The 27,757-nt window shown below is 38.8% G+C and overlaps 1 protein-coding gene across 2 annotated transcripts in view; it reads right to left on the bottom strand.

Annotated features, from left to right (window-relative positions):
* Nucleotides 1-27,757, bottom strand: part of MIPEP (mitochondrial intermediate peptidase) — a 254,686-nt gene that overhangs the window by 183,013 nt on the left and 43,916 nt on the right. For both annotated transcript variants that reach the window (XR_013960117.1, XM_080659928.1), the window contains exons 8-10: nt 11,650-11,698; nt 8,262-8,322; nt 543-595 (exon numbers count right to left, since the gene is read on the bottom strand). Coding sequence is in view for 1 of the 2 variants with exons in the window: in XM_080659928.1 (XP_080516054.1) it covers nt 543-595; nt 8,262-8,322; nt 11,650-11,698 (163 nt within the window). In the remaining variant the exon portion in view is untranslated. The remainder of the gene's footprint in view (nt 1-542; nt 596-8,261; nt 8,323-11,649; nt 11,699-27,757) is intronic.

The following is a 27,757-nucleotide window of genomic DNA, read 5'->3' as shown; positions in this document are numbered from 1 at the left end:
CTTTGTCACAATAAAAATAAACACAGGAGAATAGAGAAGCCAGAGGAATAATCTACTTGTTTCCTAAGTTTTAATTTCATTTATATTCTTCCAGATGCCAAGTACTACTTTATTCCTTCATTGGTTCAACAAATATTTGCTGACCACTACCCTCAACCAGAAACAAGATACAACAGGGTTCTACCAAAGTTCCAGTCCCCCAAATGTTCAAAGTCTAAAAGAGAACCTGGAAGATACACATAGGAGAAGGGCAAGATTCTAGACATCATGGGGAGATATTTTAAAGTCTTAAACAGGAAATGACATAAGCTATAGAATAGGCTTGTGGGAGAGTGGTAAAGCATGTTACTGTGATTGAGAGCATAGCTTTTGTAATCCAAATTAAAAAATGTGGGCAGATGCTGATCATGCCAGCAGAGGGAATTAACTGGAGAAGACAGAAGTTTGTAATGTGGGCAACTGAGTGAGGAAAGTAGTTGCATAATTAATGTGCAAAGTGCTTAATAAATACTATTTTTTTTCTTCCTTCTCAAAAAACTTACCTTTCTGCACGAATCACACCACTGTAGTAGGGGGGATCCCAAGGCATTAATTCCTACAATGAAAAAGTTCAGTTATGAAAGCTATCAACTATTTCAGAACTTTTATCAATAATTTAGCTAGTTTATAAAATGTAAACCAGTTATTATATCAGAAAAGTTCTATAAAACCCTAAAAATTCATGACTTGGCAGGAAATACCAGCCTCTTTATTTTAACTTTCCTATAATCAATGAGTGAGAGTTATAAGTAAGGCATAATCTCAGAATTTGGGGAAAATGTAACAAATATCATTTTAAAATATCCTACCTAATAAAGAGGGAATATGCTAATTGACCCTCACACCATTGCAAAGATGGCGGCACCCAAAGACAATAAGGAGGGAATATGCTAATTGACTGCCCCGCCCTCAAAGATGGGGGTGCCCACAGCCACAAGATGGTGGCGCCCAATCCCCTCAGCCCTGCTGGGGCAGCAGGCGCCGGCCACTCCGCACACCTGCCTCCTGAGTCCCCTAGTCCCCTCAGTTCCCCAGCCGCTCAGGGCTGGCCTGAGGCGCAGGCAAGCCTCGGATGGCATCTGCTCAGTCACCCAGGGCCACCGGAGACTCAGGTAACCAGGGCCGGCTGAGACTTGCGTTGCCGGCACTGGCAGCAGCAGAGGTATGATGGGGCGTCGCCTTCCTCTGATCGCTGGGTTGCCTCCCGCCCCTGAGGGCTCCCGAACTGTGAGAGGGGGCAGGCCGGGCTGAGGAACCCCGCTCCAGTGCATGAATTTTCATGCACTGGGCCTCTAGTAAACTAATAAAAGTCAACATTAATAGATTAAATCAACCATGTTGAAATCTCTCCCAAAATATAATCCATAAAACATAATGGAGGTAAGATCAGTGTATTAAAGGTATGATTAGGTTCTTTCTAACCCTAAGCAAGAAGCTTAGGGTGGATACCCAAAATGAAAGCAACAATTTAAAATGTAACTGAAGCAGAATTAACTCTAACCTTAGCAAAGAAAATATGTCATAGAGAAATGCTATAATAATACTGTTTTTGACAACTGGTACAGAACAATGAAATAAGATTAACTTGGATACCTGAAGGATCATTCTCCCCACAAACTATACAGGTGACAAAGAGTGTTTCAGAGACAAGGCGGTGATCAGACTGCTTGGGTTCAAGTCTTTGGTCCACACTAGTTTTAAGACTTGGAAAACTTATTTCTGCTCACTGACTCTTTCTTGTTCTCCTCCTACATGACCTGATCTCTTCCAGACTGTACCCTGAACCCACCTCCTCTGAATCTCCCCCTCCCTCAGTCTACTATGGCTGCACTGGCCTCCCCATGGTTCCCTGATCACACAGGGCAGCCTCCTGCCTCAGGCCTCTGCACCTGCTGGTTCTCTCTCTTAAAATGGCCTTCTCTGTGCTGTCTCCATGGCATTCTCCTAACTTCTTCCAAGTTTCTGCTCAAGTTCACTTACTGACCAATATGTATAAAATAGCAACCTCTGTCCCCTTTTCTCTGCATTATTTTGCCTAAAGCCTTTATTCATTTTATATTTTTATTAAAAATTTTTAATGTTGACACTGTAGATGTCTCCCTTTTCCCTCCCTTTGCCCACCTCCAATCATATCCCCTTTCCTCTCCCTTGGCCTTTACCACACTATTGCCCATGTCCATGGGGCATGGATATATGTTCTTTGGCTAATATCTTCACCTTCTTTATCCAGTCCCCCCCACCTCCTTTTCCTCTGGCACCCACCAATCTGTTGCATGTATCCAAGGGGCCGGTTCCATTTTGTTCATATGTTTATTTTTTTCATTAGATTTTACATATTAGTGCAATCATATGGTATTTGTCTTCCTATGAATGGCTTATTTCCCCTAGCACCGTGGTCAGCAAACTGCGGCTCACAAGCCACATGCGGCTCTTTGGCCCCTTGAGTGTGGCTCTTCCACAAAATACCACGGCCTGGGCAAGTCTATTTTGAAGAAGTGGCGTTAGAAGAAGTTTAAAAAACGTGGCTCTCAAAAGAAATTTCAATCGTTGTACTGTTGATATTTGGCTCTGTTGACTGAGTTTGCCAACCACTGCCCTAGCATAATACTCTTTAGGTCCATTGATGTTGTCACAAAGGATAAGAGTTCCTTCTTTTTTACAGCTGCATAGTATTCTATTGTGTAAATGTACCACAACTTTTTTATCCATTCATCTGCTGATGGGTACTTGGGCAATTTCCAGATCTTGGCTATTGTAAACAAGACTGCTATGAACATAGAAATGCATATATTCTTTCTAATTGATGTCTCAAATTCTTAGGATATATTCCCAGAAGTGAGATCACTGGGTCAAAAGGCAGTTACATTTAATTTTCTGAGGAAACTCCATACTGTTTTCCTCAGTGGCTGCACCAATCTGCATTCCCACTAACAGTGCACTAGGATTTCCTTTTCTTCAAATCCTTGCCAGCCCTTGCCGTTAGTTGATTTATTGATGGTAACCATTCTGGCAGGTGTAAGGTGATAACTTATTTTAGTTTATTTGTTTTTTTTAAATCCTCACCCAAGGATATTTTTTCCATTGATCTTCAGAGAAAGAGTGGAAGGAAGGGAGGGTGGGTAGGATGCAGGGAGGGAGGGGGGAAGGAGGGGGAGAGAAAGAGAGAGGACATCGACTGGCTGCCTCCCACACATACCCTGACCAGGACAGGGATCGAGCCTGCAACTGAGGTACATGCTCTTGACAGGGAATTGAACTCGTGGCCCTTCCATCCATGTGCCAATGCTCTAATCACTGAGAAAACTAGCCAGGGCTCATTGTAGTTTTAATTTGCATCTCTCTTATGATTAGTGACCATGAGCATTTCTTCATGTCTATTGGCCATCTGTATGTCCTCTTTGGAGAAGTATCTATTTAGGTCCTGTGCCCATTTTTTTTTTATTGGATTGTCTTCCTGTTGTTGAATTGTATAAATTCTTTATATACTTTGCAAATTAACTCCTTATCAGATGTATCACGGGCAAATATGTTCTCCTATACAGTGGGCTCTCTTTTCATTTTGTTGATGGTTTCTTTTCTGTGAAGAAGCTTTTTAGCTTGATGGAGTCCCATTTGCTTATCTTTTACTGAGTTTCCCTAGCCCTCAGAAACCTATCGGCAAAAATAGTGCTGTGAGAGATGTCTTGAGATTCTACTGCTTATGTTTTCTTCAAGGATTTTTATGGTTTTGTGTCTTACATTTAAATCTTTTATCATTATTGAATTTATTCTTATGTATGATGTAAGTTGGAAGTCCAGTTTCATATTTTTGCATGTATCGGTCCAATTCTTCCAACACCATTTATTGAAGAGACTGTTCTTTACTCCATTGTATGCTATTGCCTCCTTTGTCAAATATTAATTGAGCATAATGGCTTGAGTTGCTTTCTGAGGTCTTTGTTCTGTTCCATTGGTCTATATGCCAGTTCTTATGTTAGTACCAGGATGTTCTGATTATAATGGCCTTGTAGTAGTTTGATATCTGATATTGTGATACCTCCAACCTTGTTTTTTCCTTCAAGATTGCTGTGGCTATTTGGGGTCTTTTTTTGGTCTATATAAATTTCTGGAATTTTTTGTTGTAGGTCTGTGAAATATACCATTGGTATTTTAATAGGAATTCCATTGACTCTATAGATTGCTTTGGGTAGTATAGCCGTTTTAATGATGCTAATTCTTCCAATCCATGAACATGGTATATGCTTCCACTTATTTATATCTTCCTTAATTTCTTTCTTCAATGTCATATCTAGAGCCTTTATATCCCCATATGGCACAGAACATATTTATTTTTTCATGTGTTTATTGTGCTTTCTTCCCCTAAGCTTCATGAGGGCAAGGAACTTGTTTGCATTTTCCCCTATTATATCCTGGTGGCACCCTGAACACCGCCTGATACTCAGTATTCACCCAATAGCTATTTGGTGACTGAATCAACAGCACCTCCCAAACAGGATTGCTTAATGCACTTAAACTATTAAACAGAACACCTGGCATTAAGTAAGAGCTGTGTAAATGTTAGCTTCTATCCTTATTACAATTATCCTTCAAATTTCACTTTAGATATTATCTCCTTAAACAATAAGGTGTCCTTTCTCATATTCCATAATCATATGTCTATCATGGACGTACACCAATGTAAGATACTTGCAGCTTTATTCCTTTATTCTATTTTTCTAGTTCCTGAGTGTTCAGTTCCTGGCACATATTTCCTCCAACAGATGATCATTTACTATCTGCTAGTATAGAGTGCAGGCTCTAATAATACAAAAAAAAAAAAAAAAAAAAAAAAAAAAGGACATGACTCGTGCCAAGGGGCCAATGATGTTGCAGGCAGTAGAAAGATAAGTGAGTCAACAATCTGAGAGCATTGAAACAAATGGTATATCCGGTCTGTGATGTTGTACCATGTGACAGAGAGCCTAGGAGAAAGATATTTAAATCACAATGGAATCAGGAAATATTTGGAGTTGAGTTTTGAAGAATAAGATCACTTAATCCAGATGAGAAAGGGGGAAGGCATCCCTGTGTATGATATTTATGAATTATTGGAAGCTAACTATCATAGTTGCTGGCACATAAATGTCAGTTAAAATTAAAGAACAAAAGAATTAAAGAACAAGGGAAAGCAAAGCTAAAGTAAGTGAAGAGAGTGCAAAAGCACCATCCAGATATCCGTAGAGAGCAAAGGGCACTAACTGGGCTGAGAAGTACAGCAGAAAATAAGGCTAGAGAAGCAGGTAGGGTCAAAATCACCAAAGGCTTGATGGAAAAAAGCTAAGAAACAGAAAGAATTACATGGAGTGACAGAAAAATGTTAAACAAGAGAGTGACAAGATCAGATTTGCTTTTTAGAAAAATCCCTCCGGTGGTGATTAATTAATTCATTCATTTCTATTTCAGATAGGTGCTGAGTACCTACTCTGTGTCTAACACTGAGCTAGGTACATTGCTAGGCACTCAGAATCCAGGATGGTTTTGACAGGGGCCAGACAAAAGGCTAGAAAATCAGTTTGGCAACAATATGGGTGAGAAGTAGTAATAATGACCTCAACCAGGACTGCAGCAATGAGCCTGAAGAGTAGGGAACATGGAGTTCTCAAGAAGGCAGAATCTATAGGACTTAATAACTGATTATAAAGAGTTGGGGGAAAGTCATGTGGAGGGCTTGTTGAAACACAAGACTGTGGGACTTAAGACTCAGTGAGCCTCAGATGGGGCTGGAGAAATTATACTTCTAACAAGTTCCCAGGTGATGCTACTGCTTCTGGTCCAGAAAACACTTTGAGAACCACGGGTCTAAAGTAAGTCCTTGTTCCATCTTGGGGAAGAGAGTGAATAACGGAACCATTCACCAAAACACATTCTTTGTGAGAAGACGGGCATTTAACAAATAAATGCATGCCAAATAACCTTCATCAACGACTATATAAACATCAGATTGTTGACTCACTTATCAGAGCTTAGCCAGTGTGGTTCAGTGGTTGAGTGTCAACCTATGAACCAGGAGGTCAGGGTTCGATACCCAGTCAGGGCACATGCCTGGGTTGTGGGCTCCATTTCCAGTAGGGGATGTGCAGGAGGCAGCTGATCAATGATTCTATCTCATCATTTATGTTTCTTTCTCTCTCTCCCTCTATGAAATCAATAAAAACACATTTTTAAAAAATGTCTAGGAAGAATAGTTTCAAGTCATATTAGCTTTTAATAAATTAGCTTTTGGCAACACATTTTATTTTGTTGTTTTTATATTCTGACCCATTATCTGTTTTCTTACGTGGACTTGCCTACCGAAGTAAAGTGTACAGATGACTGTTATTTTGCTAGATACAGCTCCAACCATAAATTAAGAAATTGATATGGTACTCTAGAAATAGGTGAATTTAATAGCATTAATTTCTTTCTGAGTGGCAGCATCTGGGAAGCTGATACAACAACACTGACAGAACAATGGCATAGACAACCCAGCAATCCTGTAGCACCCTCAAAACATATGGGAAGCAGGATCCTAATACCTGGAATTCTATCACTCTCAGGGCACCCCGATCATATGGCCAGCATTCTCACCATAAGGACATGTTAGTTTGTATTATAACATCATGTGATCCTTTGATCTTGGGATTGAAAAAAACACAGGTATGTTTAGAATGGGTATACTTTGTCATTCATATGGTTTGAATTCCACAAATTAGCAAACAAGTAAACTGCATTGATAATTCTTCATTATCTATCACTGATGGTTAAAATTGTCACCTGCCAGATCAAGCACACACTGAGGCTCCTTTAAGGCTGCTTCAAACAGAGAAGCCAACTTTCAATAGAATGGAGGAAGCCATTGCATGAGTGTATATTAACATACATATACACTGAGTGGCCAGACCATTATGATCTCTGAACGCATAATAATCTGGCCACTCAGTGTGTGTGTGTGTGTGTGTGTGTGTGTGTGTGTGTGTGTGTACACACACTAGAGGCCCGGTGCATGAAATTCGTGCACGGCGGGAGGGGGCCGAGGTGTGTGTCCCTCAACCCAGCCTGCACCCTCTCCAATCTGGGACATCCTCTCACAATCTAGGACTGTTGGCTACCAACCACTCACCTTCCTGCCTGCCTGATTGCCCATACTGCTCCTACCTGCCAGCCTAATCACCCCCTAACCACTCCCCTGCCAGCCTGATTGATGCCTAACTGCTCCCCTGCTGGCCTGATTGCCCCTAACTGCCCTCCCCTGCCAGCCTGGTCACCCCTAACTGCCCTTCCCTGCCAGCCTGGTTGCCCCCAACTGTCCTCCCCTGCAGGCCCGGTCACCCCCAACTGCCCTCCCCTACTGGCCCGGTCACCCCAAACTGCCCTCCCTTGCCAGCCTGGTCGCCCCTAACTGCCCTCCCCTGCCGGCCTGGTCCCCCCCAACTTCCCTCCCCTGCAGGCTTGATCACCCCCAACTGCCCTCCCTTGCAGGCCTGGTCTCCCCCAACTGCCCACCTCTGCCAGCCCAGTCACACCTAACTGCCCTCCCCTGCAGGCTTGATTGCCCCCAACTGCCCTCCCTTGCAGGCCTGGTCTCCCCCAACTGCCCACCTCTGCTTGCCTGGTCACCCCTAAGTGTCCTCCCCTGATGGCCTGATCACCCACCACTGCCATCACCTGCAGGCATCTTGTGTCCACATGGGGGCAGCCATCTTGTGTGTTGGAGTGACAGTCAATTTGCATATTACTCTTATATTAGATAGGATTAGAGGCCTGGTGCATGAATTCGTGCATGGGTGCGGTCCGGCCAGCCTGGCCAGGGGGAGCGGACATGGGCGGTTGGCCAGCCTGCCTGCTGGTCAAACTCCTGGTTGAGGGAACAATTTGCATATTAGCCTTTTATTATATAGGATATACATTGAGTGGCCAGATTATTATGCATTCAGAGATCATAATAATCTGGCCACTCAGTGTATATGTGTGCACATATATATTATGTCAACTAACCAACAAAGATATACTGGATTTTCCTGGAAATGTCAGACTCAGACATATGAATCAAATATTTCAATGCCTTTATTCACCAAAACCAAGGATCAGAAACAAAACAACATATACCTTTAGCATATCACAATAAAGTTATAGACTCAAAGATAATGACCTCAGCGGATAGACAGTTTATGTTATAATAAAAATGTTCCAGCATAGTTACTTACAGAATTTTGAGGATTTAGTTTCATTTTCATTCCTCGTATAATCTCAAAATCTTTTAGAGTTCTGTAAAACAGGTTTGTCATTAATTGTTAGGACAAAATTTTAGTGAGTATGTGACAAAAAAACTAGTGTGCTTATCTTACATTCCAATATTCACAATAAAATTGAAGTAATTTGTGGTACAAATATAAACAAACAAGTATTACATGTGTTAGAAGAGAAAGCAATATATATCCACTAGAGGCCTGGTGCATGAAATCGTGCACTGGGGCGGGGGGGTGGAGGGAGTCCCTCAGCCCGGCCTGCACTTTCTCACAGTCCAGGACCCCTAGAGGGATGTCCGCCTGCTGGCTTAGGCCCGCTCCCAGGAATTGGGCCTAAGCCAGCACAGACATCCCTCTCGCAGTCTAGGACCCCTTGCTCCTTACTGGCCGCCTGCTTGCTGCTCCTTAGCGCTACCATGGAGGCAGGAGAGGCTCCCACCACCACCGCTGCGCTCGCCAGCCATGATCCCGGCTTCTGGCTGAACGGCACTCTCCCTATGTGAGCGCACTGACCACCAAGGGAGCAGCTCCTGCATTAAACATCTGCACCCTGGTGGTCAGTATGCATCATAGCAGCTGGTCATTCTGGTCGTTCTGCCCTAATGGTTGCTTAGGCTTTTACTATATAGATTAATAAATGATGGCAATTGGCAATTTCTATCTTAAAAAAGCACTCTGACATACACATGTCTGTTTTTTAAATATACATATATTTTTATTAGTTTCAGAGAGGAAGAGAGCTGGAGAAAGATAGAAATATCAATGATGGGAGAGAATCACTGATCGGCTGTCTCCCGCACCCCCCTACTGGTGATGGAGTCCACCACCCAAGCATGTGCCCTGACCGGGAATCAAGCCCTGACCTCCAGGTTCGTAAGTGGATGCTCAACCACTGAGCCATGCCAGTTGGGCCCAACAGATACATGTCTTAAAAGTATTAAAACTTGGAAAAATTAGCAATGTAATAGAAACATAAAAAATATTATTCTGCAAACTTTAAATCTCTACTTTTTTTGTTATATCTTAAAAAGGCGAGAAACTAATATTACTTTCTATAAAAGATTAACATAAGATTATATTTAAGATTACTACTTATAATTTTTCCTCTACAGAAAAACACTAGCTGGACAATAATCAAATGCATGCTTAATATCTGTGGAATATGTAGTTTCTGTTAGAATTAATATATAACTAAAAATCTGAGGATGTTTGCTCAAAATATAATCTAATCTACATATTAGTGGGGAAAGAATACTAACACTTATCCAACAAAGCAAAGTAGAATAAATTCTCAAATAACTGCATAATTAACTCTTCATCTTCATTATATCAAAGCCATAGTGGTTCACTGGATTAAAAGAAAAGTTTAGAATTTATAAATATAATCCAAATTAGAGAGGATTGGGTTTTAAGGTATGAGTTTATAATAGGAAACAGATATTTAAGCTAAAATTTAATGTACTGGTACAGTCAAAAAGGCAAAAAAAATTTTATTTTATTTTTAAAATATATTTTTATTGGTTTCAGAGAGGAAGGGAGAGGGAGAGAGATAGAAACATCAATAATTAGAGAGAATCATTGATTGGCTGCCTCCTGCATGCCCGTTACTGGGGATAGAGCCTGCAACCGGGCATGTGCTCTTGACAAGAATCAAATATGGGACCCTTTAGTCTGCAAGCCGATGCTCTAGCCACTGAGCCAAACCATCTAGGGTGGCAAATAAAATTTTAGACAGCATTATAAGAAAGAAATAAGAGAACATGACCCTCTTTCCTCTTTCTTTTTTATTAAATTTACTAGAGGCCCGGTGCATGAATTTATGCATGAGTGGGGTCCCTTGGTCTAGCCTGCAGGATCAGGCTGAAACCAGCTCTGCAATATCCCTCGAGGGGTCCCAGATTGCGAGAAGGCGCAGGCCAGGCCGAGGGACCCACTGGTGCATGATCAGGGCCAGAGAGGGACACGGGAGGTTGGCCAGCTGGGGCGGGACTGTGAGAGGGCTCCAGGGCATGTCCAGCCCATCTCTCTCAGTCCTAATCAGCTGGACCCCAGGAGCAAGCTAACCTACTGGTCAGAGCGTCTGGCCCCTGGTGGTCAGTGTGTGTCATAGTGAGCGGTTGAGCGGCCTTATCATATCATCAGCATATTATGCTTTGATTGATTGAATGGCTGACTGTCAACTGGACACTTAGCATATTAGGCTTTTATTATATAAGATTGAGGTGACAGTGGTTAATAAAATTATAAAGGTTTCAAGTGTACAATTCTATATGTTATCTGTATATTGTATTGTGTGTTTGCTGCTACCCAAAATCAAATATCCTTCCATCACCATATATTTGACCTCCTTTACCCTTTACTACCTCCCCCTTTCCCACTGGTAACCACCATACTGTTGTCTGTGTCTATGAATTTTTGTTTGTCGTTTGTTTATTTGTTGTTTTCAGTTTTATATCTTACATATGAGTGAAATCATATGGTTCTTGACTTTTTCTGGAACATGACCCTCTTTTAAAAACCTGATCTGTCTCTTCCAGGAACCCTAGGTATATGACACCTACTGGAATTCTGCCCTCAACCAAGCACTAGAAGAGTGCTAATAAAGGACAAGTGGCATGATCAAAGAAACTGGGCATTGGGAAAAAGGGAAGGCAAGAATATAACAAAGGGACTCATAGTAGAGAGAAAAACACTTCAGCTTGAAATTACAAATGTGAAGCAGAGCATTCTTAAATACACAAAATCAAAATACAGATCAATTTACCATATCTGCTGCCAATATTTAGGCCAAAGGAAGAAAAATACTATTTTTTAAATTTCTCATAAAATTGATGATACAAACTAAAATATATAGTTTCAAAAACATTTGAAAATTTTTTGTTTGTTTTTTAATCCTCACTTGAGGATATTTTTCCATTGATTTTTAAAAAGAGTGGAGAGAGAGGGAAAGACAGAGAGAAATAGCGATGGGCCGGGGAGGAGCTTGCAACGGAGGTACCTGCCCTTGGCCAGAATCAAACCTGGGACCCTTTGACTCTATCCACTCAGCCAAACCAGCTAGGGCTGGACATTTTTTAAGTTACATATCAAAGATTTCCTAAAGACAAATAATTAATCAAAGGGGATGGCATAAGTTTTCAAGGTTGTCATCTTAGGAAAACAACTATGTGCTTTCAAAGTATATCTCATAGTTCATTTAACCTCCTACTCAATAGTCCACAGATCTGACCCAATATTCCAATACTTACATTCTTAATAGGTCACTTGCTAATTTTTCACAAATCAAGTCTTTAAAAACACACACACACAAAAAAAATATATTCTAAAGAGTAGAATAAAAACAAACCTTTCTGAAAGTTTGTCAGATAGTTTCTCAAGGAACTCCATGACAGTTTCTAAAAAATAAAAATAAAAAATAAATGAGCATATCTGTTAAAATTATACTGTGTCATTATTAAACACTACTATACCTTAAAGTGATGATTTTCAAAGGAGAAGCAGGATTGCAACATATTCTAGGCACATAATAAATATTTCTAGATAATTATAATCTCTTTTTCAGTGAAACAAGTTCATAGTAATAATCCAAGGCCCTTGATTATACTCCCAAATGGAGAGTTAATAGGAAGCTAAAGAAAATTATTTAAAATTTCAGTGTTTCTATCTATTCATACATAAGAAAAAATAGTTACTTAGACATGTCTATTTTTTTGTTTGTTTTAAAGACGCAGCTAAACTGATGTTGAAAAAATTAGTAAAATTTAGAAGTATGATGCACTAAAAATTAGATTTTAAAAATCAATGTTTTTCAGGGTCTTTCTTTTTTATATACAGCTGCAGAATATTCTATTCAGATTCAATACGAAAAGAATATATAGCAAAATTAGAACATTAAAATTTAAAGCTCTGTTAGAATTTTTAAAAATACTTAAAATACTTCAGTTGTAAATCTTTATATTTTACAAGCTCATAGAAACCATCTTATATAATAAAAGGCTAATATGCAAATTGTCCCTTCGACCAGAAGTTCGACTGGGAGTTCGACCAGGGTGCAGGGCCAGCCAGCCAAAAACCTGCGGCCCCTCCCCCGCACCGGCCCCACCCCTGATCAGCCACCCCAACCCTGATCGGGGGTGAGGCTGGCCAGCCAACCTCCAGCGTCCCCTTTTCCCCACTGGTCTGGCAACATCGGCTCTGATCGGGGCGAGCCAGCCGGACCACCGTACACCAGGCCTCTAGTATTATATAGTGTAATTACCATTATTCCCCATGATAGGAAAGTAATCATGTGTATTTTTGAATTTAGCACTTTTTGTCATTCATTTATGTGTATAGAGATTTTATATGTATTTTATAGTTTGCAAAGAAACAGCAATCCTAAATGACTCACTAGATCAGATGGACTTAATTAACATCTTCAGAATACTTCACCCCAAAGCCACAGAATATACATTTTCTCCAGTGCACATAGGACATTTTCAAATATAGACTATATATTAGGACACAGGCAAAGTCTCTTCAAATTCAAGAGGATAGAAATCATAACAAGCATCTTCTCACATCACAATAGCATAAAACTAAAAATCAACTACAATAAAATCAATGAAAAAAAATCAAACACTTGGAGGCTAAATAGCATACTATTAAACAATGACTGGGTTACGAAAGAGATCAAAGAAGAAATGAAAAGCATACTGTAAACAAATGACAATGAAATCACAACAATTCAAAATCTATAGGACACAATGAAAGCAGTTTTGAGAGGGAAGTTCATAGCTCTACAGGCCTATCTCAAAAAAAAAAATACAAGAAAAAAATGGTAATAAATTACCTAACTTTGCAACTTAATGAATTAGAAAGAGAGCAACAAGAAAAGCCCACAGTATCCAGAAGGAAGGAGACAATAAAGATTAGAGCAGAAATAATTGACATAGAGACCAAAAAAAAAAAAAATAAACACAAAACAAAACAAACAAACAAACAAACAAACAAAAACAATATAAAAGATCAATGAAACCCAGAGCTATTTCTTTGAAAGGATAAACAAGATAGATGAAACTCTAGCCAGGCTCACCAAGAAACAAAGAGAGAGGACCTCCCCCCCAAAAAAAATCTGAAATGAAAGAGGTTAAGTAACAACTCAACACACAGATATACAAAGGACTGTAGAAAAACACTTACGAACAACTCTACTCCAACAAACTGGACAAACTCAATGAAATGGACACATTCCTAGAAAAATACAAGCTCCCAAAACTCAATCAGGAAGAATCAAAAAACCTAATAGGCTGATAACTAATAATGAAATTGAAACAGTAATCAAAAAGCTTCCAGCAAACAAAAGCCCTGGAACAGATAGCTTCACAGGGGAGTTTTACTGAACATTCAAAGAAGAACTAAAACCAATCCTTCTCAGACTATTTCAAAAAATTCAAGAGTAAGGCACACTCCCAAGCTCTTTTTATGAAGCCAGCATTACCCTAATCCCAAAACCAGATAAAGATACCACAAAGAAAGAGAATTACAGGCCAATATCCCTGATGAACATATGCTAGAATCCTCAACAAAATTCTAGGAAACCGAATCCAGCATTAAATTAGAAAGATTATACACCATGACCAAGTGGGATTTATTCCAGGGATGCAAGGCTGGTACAATATCCACAAATCAATACCCGTGATACATCAGATAAACGAATTGAGAAATAAAATACATAATTATATTAATTGATATAGAAAGGTATTTGACAAAGTCCAACACCCTTTTCTGATAAAAACGCTCAGCAAAGTGGGAATAGAAGGATCATACCTCTACATAATAAAAGCTGTATATGACAAACCAACAGACAATATTTTACTCAATGGGCAAAAACTAAAACCATTTTCCTTAAGAACAGGAACAAGACAGGGATGCCTGCTTTCACCACTCCTGTTCAACATAGTACTGAAAGTGCTAGCCAAAGTGATCAGACAAGAAGAAGAAATAAAAGGCATCCAAATTAAAAAAAAAAAGAAGTAAAATTGTCATTATTCCCAGATGACATGATACTGTACATAGAAACCCCTAAAGACTCCATCAAAAAATTATTAGACCTAATAAATAAATTTGGCAATGCAGCACGATACAAAATTAATACCAAGAAATCTATGGCATTTCTATACACCAATGGTGTACTTACAGAAAGTGAGACTAAGAAAACAATCCCATTACCATCGCACCAAAAAAATTAAGATACCTAGGAACAAACTTAAACTAAGGAGGTAAAAGACCTTTACTCAGAAAACTACAGGACATTAAAAAAAGAGATAGAGGAAGACATAAATAGATGGAAGAGCATACCGTGTTCCTGGATTGGTAGAATCAACACATTAAAATGTCCATACTACCCAAAGCAATCTATAGATTCAATGCACTCCCCATTAAAATACCAACAGCATATTTCACAGACCTAGAACGAACTCTCCAAAAATTCATCTGGACTAAAAAAAGAACCTCAATAGCTGCAGGGATCCCGAGAAAGAAGAACAAAGTAGGAGGGATCAAAAATTGGACAGATACATGCAAAAAAATGAAACTAGATCACCAACTTACACCATACACAAAAATAAACTCAAAATGGATCAAAGACTTAAACATAAGACAAGAAACAATAAAAATACTAGAGAAATCCACAGGCAGGAAAATCTTAGACATATGCCAAAGCAATATCTTCACCAATACAGATCCCAGGGCAATAGAAACTAAAGAGAAAATAAACAAATGGTACTACATCAAAATAAAAAGCTTCTGCACAGCAAAAGAAACCATCAACAAACAACAAGAAAGCCCACTACATGGGAGAACATATTTGCCAATGTTATCTCCGATCAGGGTTTAATCTCCAAAATTTACAGGAAAATCATACAACTTAAAAAAGGAAGATAAACAATCCAATCAAAAAATGGGCAATGGACCTAAATTGATGCTTTTCGAAAGAAACATAAGGAAGGCCAAGAGACATATGAAAACATGCTCAAAGTCACTAGTCAGCGGAGAGATGCAAATCAAAATGACAATGAGGTACCATCTCACACCTGTCAGAATGGCTATCATCAACAAATCAACAAATGACAAGTGCTGGCGAGGATGCAGGAAAAATAGGAACCCTTGTGCACTGCTGGTGGGAATACAGACTGGTGCAGCCACTGTGGAGAACAGTATGGAGTTTCCACAAAAAACTAAAAATGGAACTCCCATTTGACTCAGTGATCCCACTTCTAGGAATATATCCCAAGAAACACCAATCAGAAAGGATATATGCACCCCTGTGTTCATAGCAGCACAATTCACCATAGCTAAGATTTAGAATCAGCCTAAGTGCCCATCAGCAGATGAGTGGATTAGAAAACTATGGTACATCTACACAATGGAATACTACGCTGCTTTAAAAAAGAAGGAATTCTTACCATTTGCAGCAACATGGATGGAACTGGAGAGCATTATACTAAGTGAAATAAGCCAGTCAGTGAAAGAAAAATATCACATGATCTCATTCATTTATGGATAATAAAGAACATTATAACTTGATGAACAAAAAGATTGATACAGAGGCAGAGAAGTATCAAACAGACTGTCAAATTACAGCGGGAAGGCTGGGGAGGGGGGAGGGAGGTAAGAGATCAACCGAAGGATTGCATGCATGCATATTAGCATAACCAATGGACGCAAGACACTGGGGGGTGAGGGCATGTATGGGAGTGGGGTGGGGGGGCAATGGGGGTATATGGACACATGTAATACCTTAATCAATAAACAAACTGGAAAAAATTATTAGACTTAATAAATGAATTTGGCAATGTAGCACGATACAAAATTAACGCCAAGAAATCTATGGCATTTCTATACACCAACAGTGAATTTACAGAAAGAGAGATTAAAAAAACAATCACATTTACCATTGCACAAAAAAAATTAAGATTCCTAGGAATAAACTTAACTAAGGAGGTAAAAGACCTCTACTCAGAAAACTACAGGACATTGAAAAAAGAGATAGAGAAAGACATAAACAGGTGGAAGAACATACCGTGTTCATGGATTGGTAGAATCAAAATCATTAAAATGTCCATACTACCCAAAGCAATCTATAGATTCAATGCAATACCCATTAAAATACGAACGGCATATTTCACAGACTCTCCAAAAATTCATCTGGAATAAAAAAAGAACCTCAATAGCTGCAGGGATCCTGAGAAAGAAGAATAAAGTAGGAGGGATCTCAATACCAGATTTCAAGCTGTATTACAAAGCCACTGTTCTCAAAACAGCCTGGTACTGGCACAAGATCAGACATATAGACCAATGGAATAGAATAGAGAACCCAGAAATTGACCCAAACCACTATGCTCAATTAATATTTGACAAAGGAGGCAAGAACATACAATGGAGTCAAGACAGTCTCTTCAATAAATGGATAGGAAATTTGGTCAGACACATGCAAAAGAATGAAACTAGACCACCAACTTACACCACACACAAAAATAAACTCAAAATCGATAAAGGACTTAAACAAAAGACGGGAAATCATAAAAATACTACAGGAATCCACAGGCAGCAAAATCTCAGATATATGCTGAAGCAATAGCTTCACCGATACAGCTCCTAGGGCAATAGAAACTAAAGAGAAAATAAACAAATGGGACTACATCAAAATATAAAACTTCTGCATAGCAAAAGAAGCCATTAACAAAACAACAAGAAAGCCCACTGCATGGGAGAACATTTGCCAATGATATTTCAGTAAGGGTTTATTCTCCAAAATTCACAGGGAATTCATACAACTTAACAAAAGGAAGATAAACAACCCAATCAAAAAATGGGCTAAGGACCTAAATAGATACTTTTCGAACGAAGACATAAGGAAGGCCAAGAGACATATGAAAACATGCTCAAAGTCACTAGTCAGCGGAGAGATGCAAATCAAAATGACAATAAGGTACCATCTCACACCTGTCGGAATGGCTATCATCAACAAATCAACAAATGACAAGTGCTGGCGAGGATGTGGAAAAAAGGAACCCTTGTGCACTGGGAATGCAGACTGATGCAGCCACTGTGGAGAACAGTATGGAGTTTCCTCAAAAAACTAAAAATGGAACTCCCATTTGACTCAGTGATCCCACTTCTAGGAATATATCCCAAGAAACTAGAAACACCAATCAGAAAGGATATATGCACCCCTGTGTTCAAAGCAGCAAAATTTACAATAGCTAAGATTTGGAATCAGCCTAAGTGCCCATCAGCAGATGAGTGGATTAAAAAACTGTGGTACATCTACACAATGGAATACTTTGCTGCTGTAAAAAGGAAGGAACTCCTACCATTTGCAACAGCATGGATGGAGCTGGAGAGCATTATACTAAGTGAAATAAGTCAGTCAGAGAAAGATAAATAGCACATGATCTCACTCATTTATGGAATATAATGAACAACATAAACCGATGAACAAAAACAGATGCCGAGACAGAGAAGCATCAATCAGATGCTCAAACCTCAGAGGGAAGGTAGGGGAGGGTGGGGGTAAGATGGAGAGATCAACCAAAGGACTTGTATGCATGCATATAGGCATAACCAATGGATGCACACAACAGGGGGTGAGGGTGAGGGCAAGATTGGGGTTGTGGGGGGCACTGGGAGGATAAGGACACATTTGTAATACCTTAATCAATAAAGGGGAAAAAAGAAGTAAAAGCATGAGATACAACAGTAACAAATTAAGGGACACAAAACATAAAAAACGTAAGATATGATGTCAAAAACAAATATGGCAAGCAAAGTTTAAAAATACAATGGTTTTAGAATGCATTCAAACTTATAGGACCAACCATTTAAAATAGACTGCTATATACAGAGCTTGTTATATATGAATCTTGTAACCATAAACTAAAAAGAAGACTCTAATATACACATTAAAAAAATAAAGAAAAAGGAACCCAAGAAAAGCACTAAAATCATCGATGTACAAGGAAGGAAGAAAGGAACATAGGATGACAAAAATGATCAGAAAACAATAAATGCCAATAATTATATACCTACTCACCCTATATAATAAAAGGGTAATATGCAAATTGACACTAACAGCAGAACAACCGGAACAACGGCTGGACCAGTCACTATTAGGCGCACTGACCACCTCTTGGTCCTTTTCCCTGGCCAGCAGGCTCCATTCCCCGAAGGCAAACGAGGAACTGGGGGTGGGTGGTGGGGGACACGTCAGCACCAAACCAAGGCCCCTGCCCTGCTGGTCGCTCCACACACAGAGGAAGATCTGCAGCGGGGGTGGAGTCGGCAAGCAGGTGGGAACGGCTGACCTCTTGGTCCCTCCCCCTCCCCCCCCCCCCCCCCGCCGGCAGGCTCGGATCACCCACTGGCGAACGGGGAGCCAGGGGTGGGTGGCAGGGCCACCTTCTGGCAGCTGGGGAAGATGGCCCTGATCACAGGCCAGGTCTAGGGACTGTACTCATGCACAATTTTTGTGTGCCGGGCCTCTAGTAATTACTATAAATTTAAACTGACTAAATGTTCCAATCAAAAGATATAGGATGGCTGAATAGATTTTAAAAAATGAAAAAACCAGCACCCATGCATATGCTGCCTATAAAAGACTCACTTTAGATAAAAAGATACAGACTCAAAGTGAAGGGATGCAAAAGCATACTTCATGCAAATGGAAACAAAAAGAAAGCTAGAATACCAATAGTCAAAGCAGAATTTAAAACGAAGGCTGCAGAATTGAGCCAACCCATGCCAGAAGGGTTTGGCGAAGCCCTAGGAGGCTCGATGAGCACAGGAGGGCAGAGAGGCTGCTTGAGTGCTCCTGGGTCAGGTGGTAAGCCAGGGTTGCCACTGGAGGGGCATTTCCAAGGCATGGAGGAAGAGTAGGAGATGCTGCTCCTCTTCTCCCTCTCTCCAGGATCCTTCTCCAGCTCCATCAGCCTAAGCCCACAGCCACTTTGGGGAGAAAAGGTGGTGGCTCTCAGCACTCGCTGCAGCTGCCAGCAGCCTGCCTCAATGCAATGTCTCTAGTGTTCTCCAGTAGCAGGACCTGGTCTCCACATGAGTTAATAAAGTTGATGAAAGAACAGATTCTATGAGATTAAGAGACTTAAAATGCCAGAAGAGGACTCCCCAGTCTGGTGCAGCTCTGGCTCAGAAGCCATGCCATCTTGAAGTGGGGAGCAGCAGCAGCTAGGCACTCAGCCTCGCCACAACCCAGACTAATTTTGGGCACAGCACAGCCCACCCAGCAAGGCAAAAGCCAGCAGGCCTGAGCTCCCGTAGTTGAAAGCTGGGGACCAGCTCTGTGGGGTAAGGAAGTATAGCTCAGAATAGGGACAATTAAGACATGAGACTCAAGGTAGACAACCACTGGACTACTAGGGCCTTCAACCTCTCCAACCTCAATCAGGATGCTCAGGGTCAAAAAGGGATAGTGACTTACATTCACCTGCACTAGAGCAGCTCCCAGGAGGCCCAGGAAAGACACACCAAGGGACCAGATTCACATCAGAGCAAAATCCAGCGAGCCCACAAATAGCGGAGTCAAAGGTCTTTGAGTGTGTGTGTGTGTGTGTGTATTTTTTGTTTTTCTTTTTTTGTGCCATCCCCCCTTTCTTTTTTCTTGCATATCTCTAATTTCTCTTTCCTTTTATTCTATTCTACTTTAGACTATTATTATTATTAATTTTGTTATTCTTCTTTCTCATTTCTTTTGTCTTACTTTTCCTATCTATATCTTAATATACCATTATTACGTTTTAATTTATTATTATTTCATTTATTTCCTGTTTCCTATTTCCTCCTATAATAGTTCACTTAGCTTCCTCCTCGCTTCCATATAGCCATTTTTTCATCTTCTTTTCCTTTTTTCTTTACAACCCCTCTAATTCTTCGGTTGCGTGTCTTTTAGTATTCCTTTTATTTTATTTTTTAAGCTTTGCTTTCTCTTCTTTTTCCTTTTTGGTCTTTTCTATTGTTGTTGCATAGAGTAGCTTGATTTTTGTGGTGTTTTTAGTTTGGCCCTGTTGTGTCTTATTCTGTTCTGTAAGCACCTGTATAATAGCAGGCATGATGACATGGGGGTTGAACCTCACTGGCAGCAAATTGGAGGGGAGATCCCTCCCACGAATGGGACATCAACAATCAAGTCCCAATTATAACAGGAGAGCCTAAATAAAGCACACAGGGACATTCTGAGAGCATCCAGCTCAGGTGAACTAAGAGACTGCACCACTGGATCCCTCAAGACACATTCTACATTAGGCCATTCCACAAAGACTGGCAGGCATAACAGTTCTACCTAACACAGAGAAGCAAATACAGAGAGACAGCTAAAATGGGGAAACAAAGAAACAATCCTCAAATGAGAGAAAAGAAGGTATCTTCAGAAAAAGAACTAAATATAATGGAGGCAAACAACCTATAGGACATAGAGTTCAAAACAATGGTTATAAAGATACTTAAGGAACTTAATGCAAATTACAACACTATGCAAAGGGAAATAGAGGCCATGAACAACAACCAGACAGAAATGAAGAATGATATATCTGACATCAAGTACTCACTGAAAGGTATTAAAAGAAGATTGAATGAAGCAGAGATTGAATCAGTGATTTGGAACAGTGGTTGCCAACCTTTCGAACCTCACAGACCACCAGTGGTCCGCGGACCACCAGTTGGCAACTGCTGCTCCAAAGTTTTCCTTAAAACCAGCGGTCACCAACCTTTCGGACCTAACGGACCACCAGTGGTCCACAGACCACCAGTTGGTGACCACTGATTTGGAAGACAAGGTAGAAATAAATACCCAATTAGAGCAGCAAATAGAAAAAAGAATTGACAAGCAGGAAGATAGCTTAAGGGAGCTCTGGGCTAAGATGAAATGTAACAACATCCACATTATAGGATAACAGAAGGGGAAGAGGGAGAGCAAGGAACAGAGAACCTGTTTAAAGAAATAATGACAGAAAACTTCCCCAACCTGGTGAAGGAAAATGTCACACAAGTTCAGGAGGCACAGAAAGGCCCAATCGAGGGGAACCCAAAGAGAACCACATCATAATTAAAATGGCAAACATTAAAGACAAAGAAAGAATCATAAAGGCAGCAAGAAAGAGACAGAAAATTACCTACAAAGGACTTCCCATTATAATGTTAGCTGACTTCTCAATAAAAACACTTAAGGCCAGAAGGGAGTAGCATGAAGTACTCAAAGTAATGAAAATCAAGGGCCTAAATCCAAGACTAGTGTATCTAGCAAGGCTATCATTTAAAACTGAAGGAAAAATAAAAAGCTTTCCAGAGAAAACAAGTTAAAAAAGTACATTACCACCAAACCAGGAATGAAAGAAATGTTAAAGGGAATGCTTAAAGAAGAAGTAAAGGAGAGAGGATCATAGGCCTAAAGAAAATAAAAATGATAATACATAACTAACAATAGTAAGTATAAATATAAATGGATTAAATGCTCCAATCAAAAGACATAGGGTGACTGAATGGATAAGAAAACATGACCCATGTATATGTTGTCTGTAAGATATCCACCTAAGAACAAAAGATACACTCAAATTGAGAGTGAAGGGATGGAAAAATATATTCCATACAAATGGAAAGGAAAAAAAAAAAAAACTGGGGTAGCACTACTCATATCAGATGAAATAGAATTCAAAAGAAAGGCCATAGCAAGAGACAAAGAAGGCCGCTTCATAATACTGAAGGTAAACATATATGCACCCAATATAGGAGCACCCAAGTACATAAAAAACTCTTGATGGACTTTAAGGGAGAGATTGACAGCAATACAGACATAGTAGGGGACTTAAACACCCCACTGACATCACTGGATAGATCTTTCAGATAAAAAATTAACAAGGAAAGAGAGGCCTTATATGATACACTAGATCAGATGGATCTAACCGATATTTACAGAACATTTCACTCCAAAGCAACAGAATACACATTCTTCTCAAGTGCACATGGAAAATTTTCAAAGACAGACCACATGTTAGGACACAAAACAAGCCTATACAAATTCAAGACGATTGATATAATACCAAGCTTCTTCTCGGATAACATGAAGTGGGAAATCAACTCTATGAAAACAACACCAAAAATCCTTAAATATATGGAGGCTAAATAGCTTGTTATTAAACAATGGGTTAAGCAAGAAATTAAAAACTTCCTGGAAACAAATGAAAATGAACAAACAACCACCCCAAACCTAAGAGACATGGTGAAAGCAGTACTAAGAGGGAATTTCACAGCATTACAGGACTATCACTAGAAACAAGAAAAAGCACTAATAAACTATTTAACCTTTTAACAAAATAACTTAGAAAGAGAATAGCAAGAAAAACCTGGGGGAAGGAAATAATAAGATCAGAGTGGAAATAAATGACACAGAGACTAAAAAAAAAAAAACACAGTACAAAAGCTCAATAAATCCAAGAGCTGGTTCTTTGAAAGGATAAATAAGATTGATGAACCCTTAACCAGACTCATCAAGAAATAAAGAGGACCAAAATAAAATCAGAAATGAAAGAAGAAATATAACAACGGGCACCACAGAAATACAGAGGATTGTAAGCAAATACTACAAACAACTATATGCCAAAAAAACTGAACAACCTAGGCAAAATGGACAAATTCCTAGAAACATACAATATTCTAAAACTCAATCAGGAAGAATCAGAAAATCTGAGGAGGCCAATAACAATTGATGAATTGAAGCAGTAATGAGAAAATTTCCAGCAAACAAAAGTCCTGGACCAGAAGGATTTACAGGAGAATTTTACCAAGCATTAAAGAAGAACTAACAGCTATCATCCTAAAAGTATTCCAAGCTCTTTTTACAAAGCTAGCATTATCCTAAAACCAAAACCAGATAAAGACACTACAAAGAAAGAAAATTATAGGCCAATATCCCTGATGAACACAGATGCTAAAATCTTCAACAAAGGATCAGCAAATCAGATACAACAATATACTAAAAAGATCATATACCATGACCACATAGGATTTATTCCAGGGATACAAGGTTGGTGCAATATTTGCAAATCAATAAATGTGATACATAAACAAACTGAAAGATAAAAACCACATGATCGTATCAACAGATGCAAAAAAGCATTCGACAAAATCCAGAACGCTTTTTTGATTAAAACTCTCAGTAAAGTGGGAACAGAGGGATGAAGGATGGATCATATCTCAACATAATAAAGGCCATATATGACAAATCTACAGCAACATCACACTCAATGAGCAAAAATTAAAATCATTTATATTAAGAATAGGAACAACAATGTCCACTTTCACCACTCTTAGTCAACATAGTACTGGAAGTTCTAGCCACAGCAATCAGAGAAGAAGAGATAAAAGGCATCCAAATTGGTAAGAAGGAAGTAAAACTCTCATAATTCACAGATGACATGATATTGTACATAGAAAACCCTAAAGACTCCAGCAGGATATTATTAGACTTAATAAATGAATTTGGCAAGATAGCGGGAATCAAAATCAACATCCAGAAATCAATGGCATTTTTTTACAATAATAATGAACTCTCAGAAAGAGAAACTTAAAAAGCAATCCCATTTACCACTGCAACAACAACAACAAAATATATCTAGAAATAAACTTTACCAAGGAGGTAAAAAACCAGTACTTGGAAAACTGCAGGACACTGAAAAAAAAAATATACAGGAAGATACAAACAAATAGAGGTATAGAGGAAGCATATACCATGTTCATAGATTGGAAGAATTAACATCATTAAAATGTCTATACTACCCAAAAGCAATCTATAGATTGCACAGAATTCCTTTTAAAATACCAAGGCATACTTCACAGGACTAAAACAATACTCCAAAAATTTATATGGAACCATATAATACCCCGAATAGCTGCAGCAATCTTGAGAAAGAAGAACAAAGGAGAAGGGATCACAATACTGGATATCAAACTATACTACAAAGCCCTTATAACCAAAACATCCTGATACTAGCACAAGAACAGGAATATAGACCAATGGATCAGAACAGAGGTCTCAGAAATCGATCCAAGCTATTAGGCTCAATTAATATTTGACAAAGGCGTCAAGAACATACAATGGAGTAAAGACAGTCTTTTCAACAAATGGTCCTAGGAAAACTGGACAGACATATGCAAAAAGATGAAATTATACCACCAACTTACACCATACACAAGAATAAACTCAAGATGAATAAAATATTTAAATGTAAGGTTTCATCCATAAATATCTTAGAGGAGAACATAGGCAGTAAAATCTCAAACATTTCAAGTAGCAATCTGTTTATGGATACATCTCCTAGTGCAAAGGAAACTAAAAAGAAAGTAAACAAATGGGACTACATCAAAATGAAAGCTTCTGCACAGTAAAAGAAACAACCATCAAAATTGAAAAGGACCCCACTGTATGGGAAAATATATTTGCCAATAATATATCTGATAAGGGGATAATACCCAAAATACATGAAGTACACATACAACTCAACAAAAGGAAGATAAACAATCCAATTAAAAAATGGGCAGGAGACCTGAATAGACAGTTCTCCAAAGTAGACATACAAATGGCCAAGAGACATGTGAAAAAAAAAGCTCAAAGTTACTAATTATCAGAGAAATGCAAACTCAGACCTCATGGAGATATTACCTCACACCTGTCACAATGGCTATTATCAACAAATCAAAAACAACAAGTGCTAGCAAGGATGTGGAGAAAAGGGAACACTAGTTCACTGCTGGTGGGAATGCAGATTGGTGCAGCCACTATGGAAAACAGTATGGAGTTTCCTCAAAAAATTAAATATCCCTTTGTCAGCCATAAGCGTCTATAGACGCAAGCAGCGTCATGCGCGTCTGTAGCCACAAACCTCGCATATCATCTCTGGTTGCCCAATTTTAAAATCAGACTTGTAAGTGACATCTCTGGGTTTGTAAAGAAAATTATGGTAACTTAAATTCGTAAATATTCCAGTGCATATGGAAGAAATAGGGATGGTTTCCGTTTTGGCAGTTAACTGGATATGGATCTTCCCTTTGAACCAGTGATCCCACTTCTGGGATTATATCCTAAAATCCCCAAAACACCAATCAGAAAGAATATATGCACACACCCATCCCTCCCATGTTCATAACAGTGTTATTACAATAGCTAAAATTTTGAAACAGCTTAAGGAAGCTTTGGGACAACATGAAATGTAAAAATATTCACATAGTAAGTGCACCAGATTAAAAAAAAGGAGCAAAGGACAGGGAATGTGTTTGAAGAAATAATAGCAGAAAACTTCCCTAACCGGGTAAAGGAAAAAGTTACACAAGCTCAGGAGGCACAGAGAGTCCGAAGCAAGAAGAACCTAAACAGGCCCATGCCCAGACACATCATAATTAAAAAGCCAAAAATTAAAGCCAAAGAAAATCTTAAAGGCAGCAAGAGAAAAGCAAACTGTTACCTACAAAGGAGATCACATCAGGCTGTCATCTGATTTCTCATCAGAAACTCTACAGGCTAGAAGGGAATGGCATGAAGTACTCCAGGTAATGGAAAACAAGGACTTGAAACCAATATAGTTACTATATCCAGCAAGGCTATCATTCAAAATAGGTGGTGAAATAAAGGGCTAAGGGAGTTCATCACCAACAAGCCAGCATTACAAGAAATGCATAAGGAACTGCTGTAATGAGAAGAAATAGAGAGAGAAACCTAGGCATACAGAATTAAAATGGCAATAAAAGTACCTAAGAGTACTAACCTTAAATGTAAACGGATTTAATGCTCCAATCAAAAGACATAGGGTAACTGAATGGGTTAAAAAACATGATCCAACTATATGCTGTCTACAAGAGACTTACCTCAGAATAAAAGACTCACATAGGATGAGAGTGAAGGGATGGAAAAAAGTTTTTTATGCTTATGGAAATGAAAAAAAAAAAGCTAGAGTAGCAATATTCATATCATAACCCTGGTAAACATATATGTACCAAATATAGGAGCACCTAACTACTACATATATTTTAAAAAATACTTCTAGAGGACTTTAAGGGAGAGAACAACAATACAGTCATGGTAGGGGAGTTTAACACCCTCTGACTTCATTAGATGGATCTCCCAGACAAAAATTTAACCTGGAAACAGAGCCTCTAAAGGACACACTGGATCAGATGGATTTAATTCACATTTATGAAACATTTCATCCCAAAGCTGCAGAATATACAGTCTTCTCAAGTGCAAATGAATCATTCACAAAGATAGACCACATGTTTGGACACAAAACAAGTCTCTACAAGTTCAACCAAGTCAGATCACAGTGGAATGAAATTAGAAATGAACTATAGTAAAAACATCCTAAAACATTCAAACTCATGGAGGTTAAATAGCATATTATTAAACAATGAACTGGTTACCAATAAGATCAAGAAAGAAATAAAAATCTTCCTGGAAAAAAATGAAAATGAACACACAACAATCCAAAACCTATGGGACACAGTGAAAGCAGTCTTCAGAGGGAAGTTCATAGCACTACAACCTTCTTTTAAAAAAGAAGAAATATTAATAATAAACTATTTAACCCTAAAATTTAAAGAACTAGAAAGAGGACAACAAGAAAAGCCCAGAGGAGGTAAAAGAAATAATAAAAATTAGATCAGAAATAAATGACAGACACTAAAAAAAAATACAAAAAGGAGATATATGTACTACTATTTGTAATACTTTAAACAATAAAATAAAATAAAAAAATACAAAAAAAATAAATGAAAGCAAGAGCTGGTTCTTTGAAAGGATAAACAAGATTGATGAACCATTAGCCATACTCAACAAGAAATAAAGAGGATCCAAGAAATAAAACCAAACGAAACTGGAAAAGTAACCACTGACACCACAAAGGATTGTAAGAAAATACTATGAACAACTATGTGCCGACAAACTGGACAATGTGGCTGAGATGGAAAAATTCCTACAAAAATACAATCGCCCAAAACTGAATCAGGAAGAATCAGAAAACCTGAACAGTCCAATAACAACTGATGAAATTGAAGCAATAGTAAAAAAAACTTCCAGTAAACAAAAGCCTGGGTCCGGATGGCTTTCCAGAGCAGTTTTACCAAACATTCCAAGAAGAATACCTATACTACTCAAACTATTTTTAAAACTCCAAGAGGAAGAAGGAACACTTCCAAGCTCTTTTTATGAGGCCAGCATTATCCTAATTCCAAAATCAGATAAAGACACTACAAAGAAAGAGAACTACAGGCCAATATCCCTAATGATCATAGATGCTAAAATCCTCAACAAAATATTAGGAAATTGGATCCAGCAATATATTAAAGAGATCACACACCATGACCAAGTGGGATTTTTCCAGGGATGCAAGGATGGTACAATATTTGCAAATCAAGAAATG

Source organism: Plecotus auritus (assembly GCF_963455305.1).
Source record: "Plecotus auritus genome assembly, chromosome: 3".
Taxonomy (NCBI): Eukaryota; Metazoa; Chordata; class Mammalia; order Chiroptera; family Vespertilionidae; genus Plecotus; species Plecotus auritus.
Note: the sequence above shows the minus strand (reverse complement) of the source record. Positions and strands in the feature narration are given on the sequence as shown.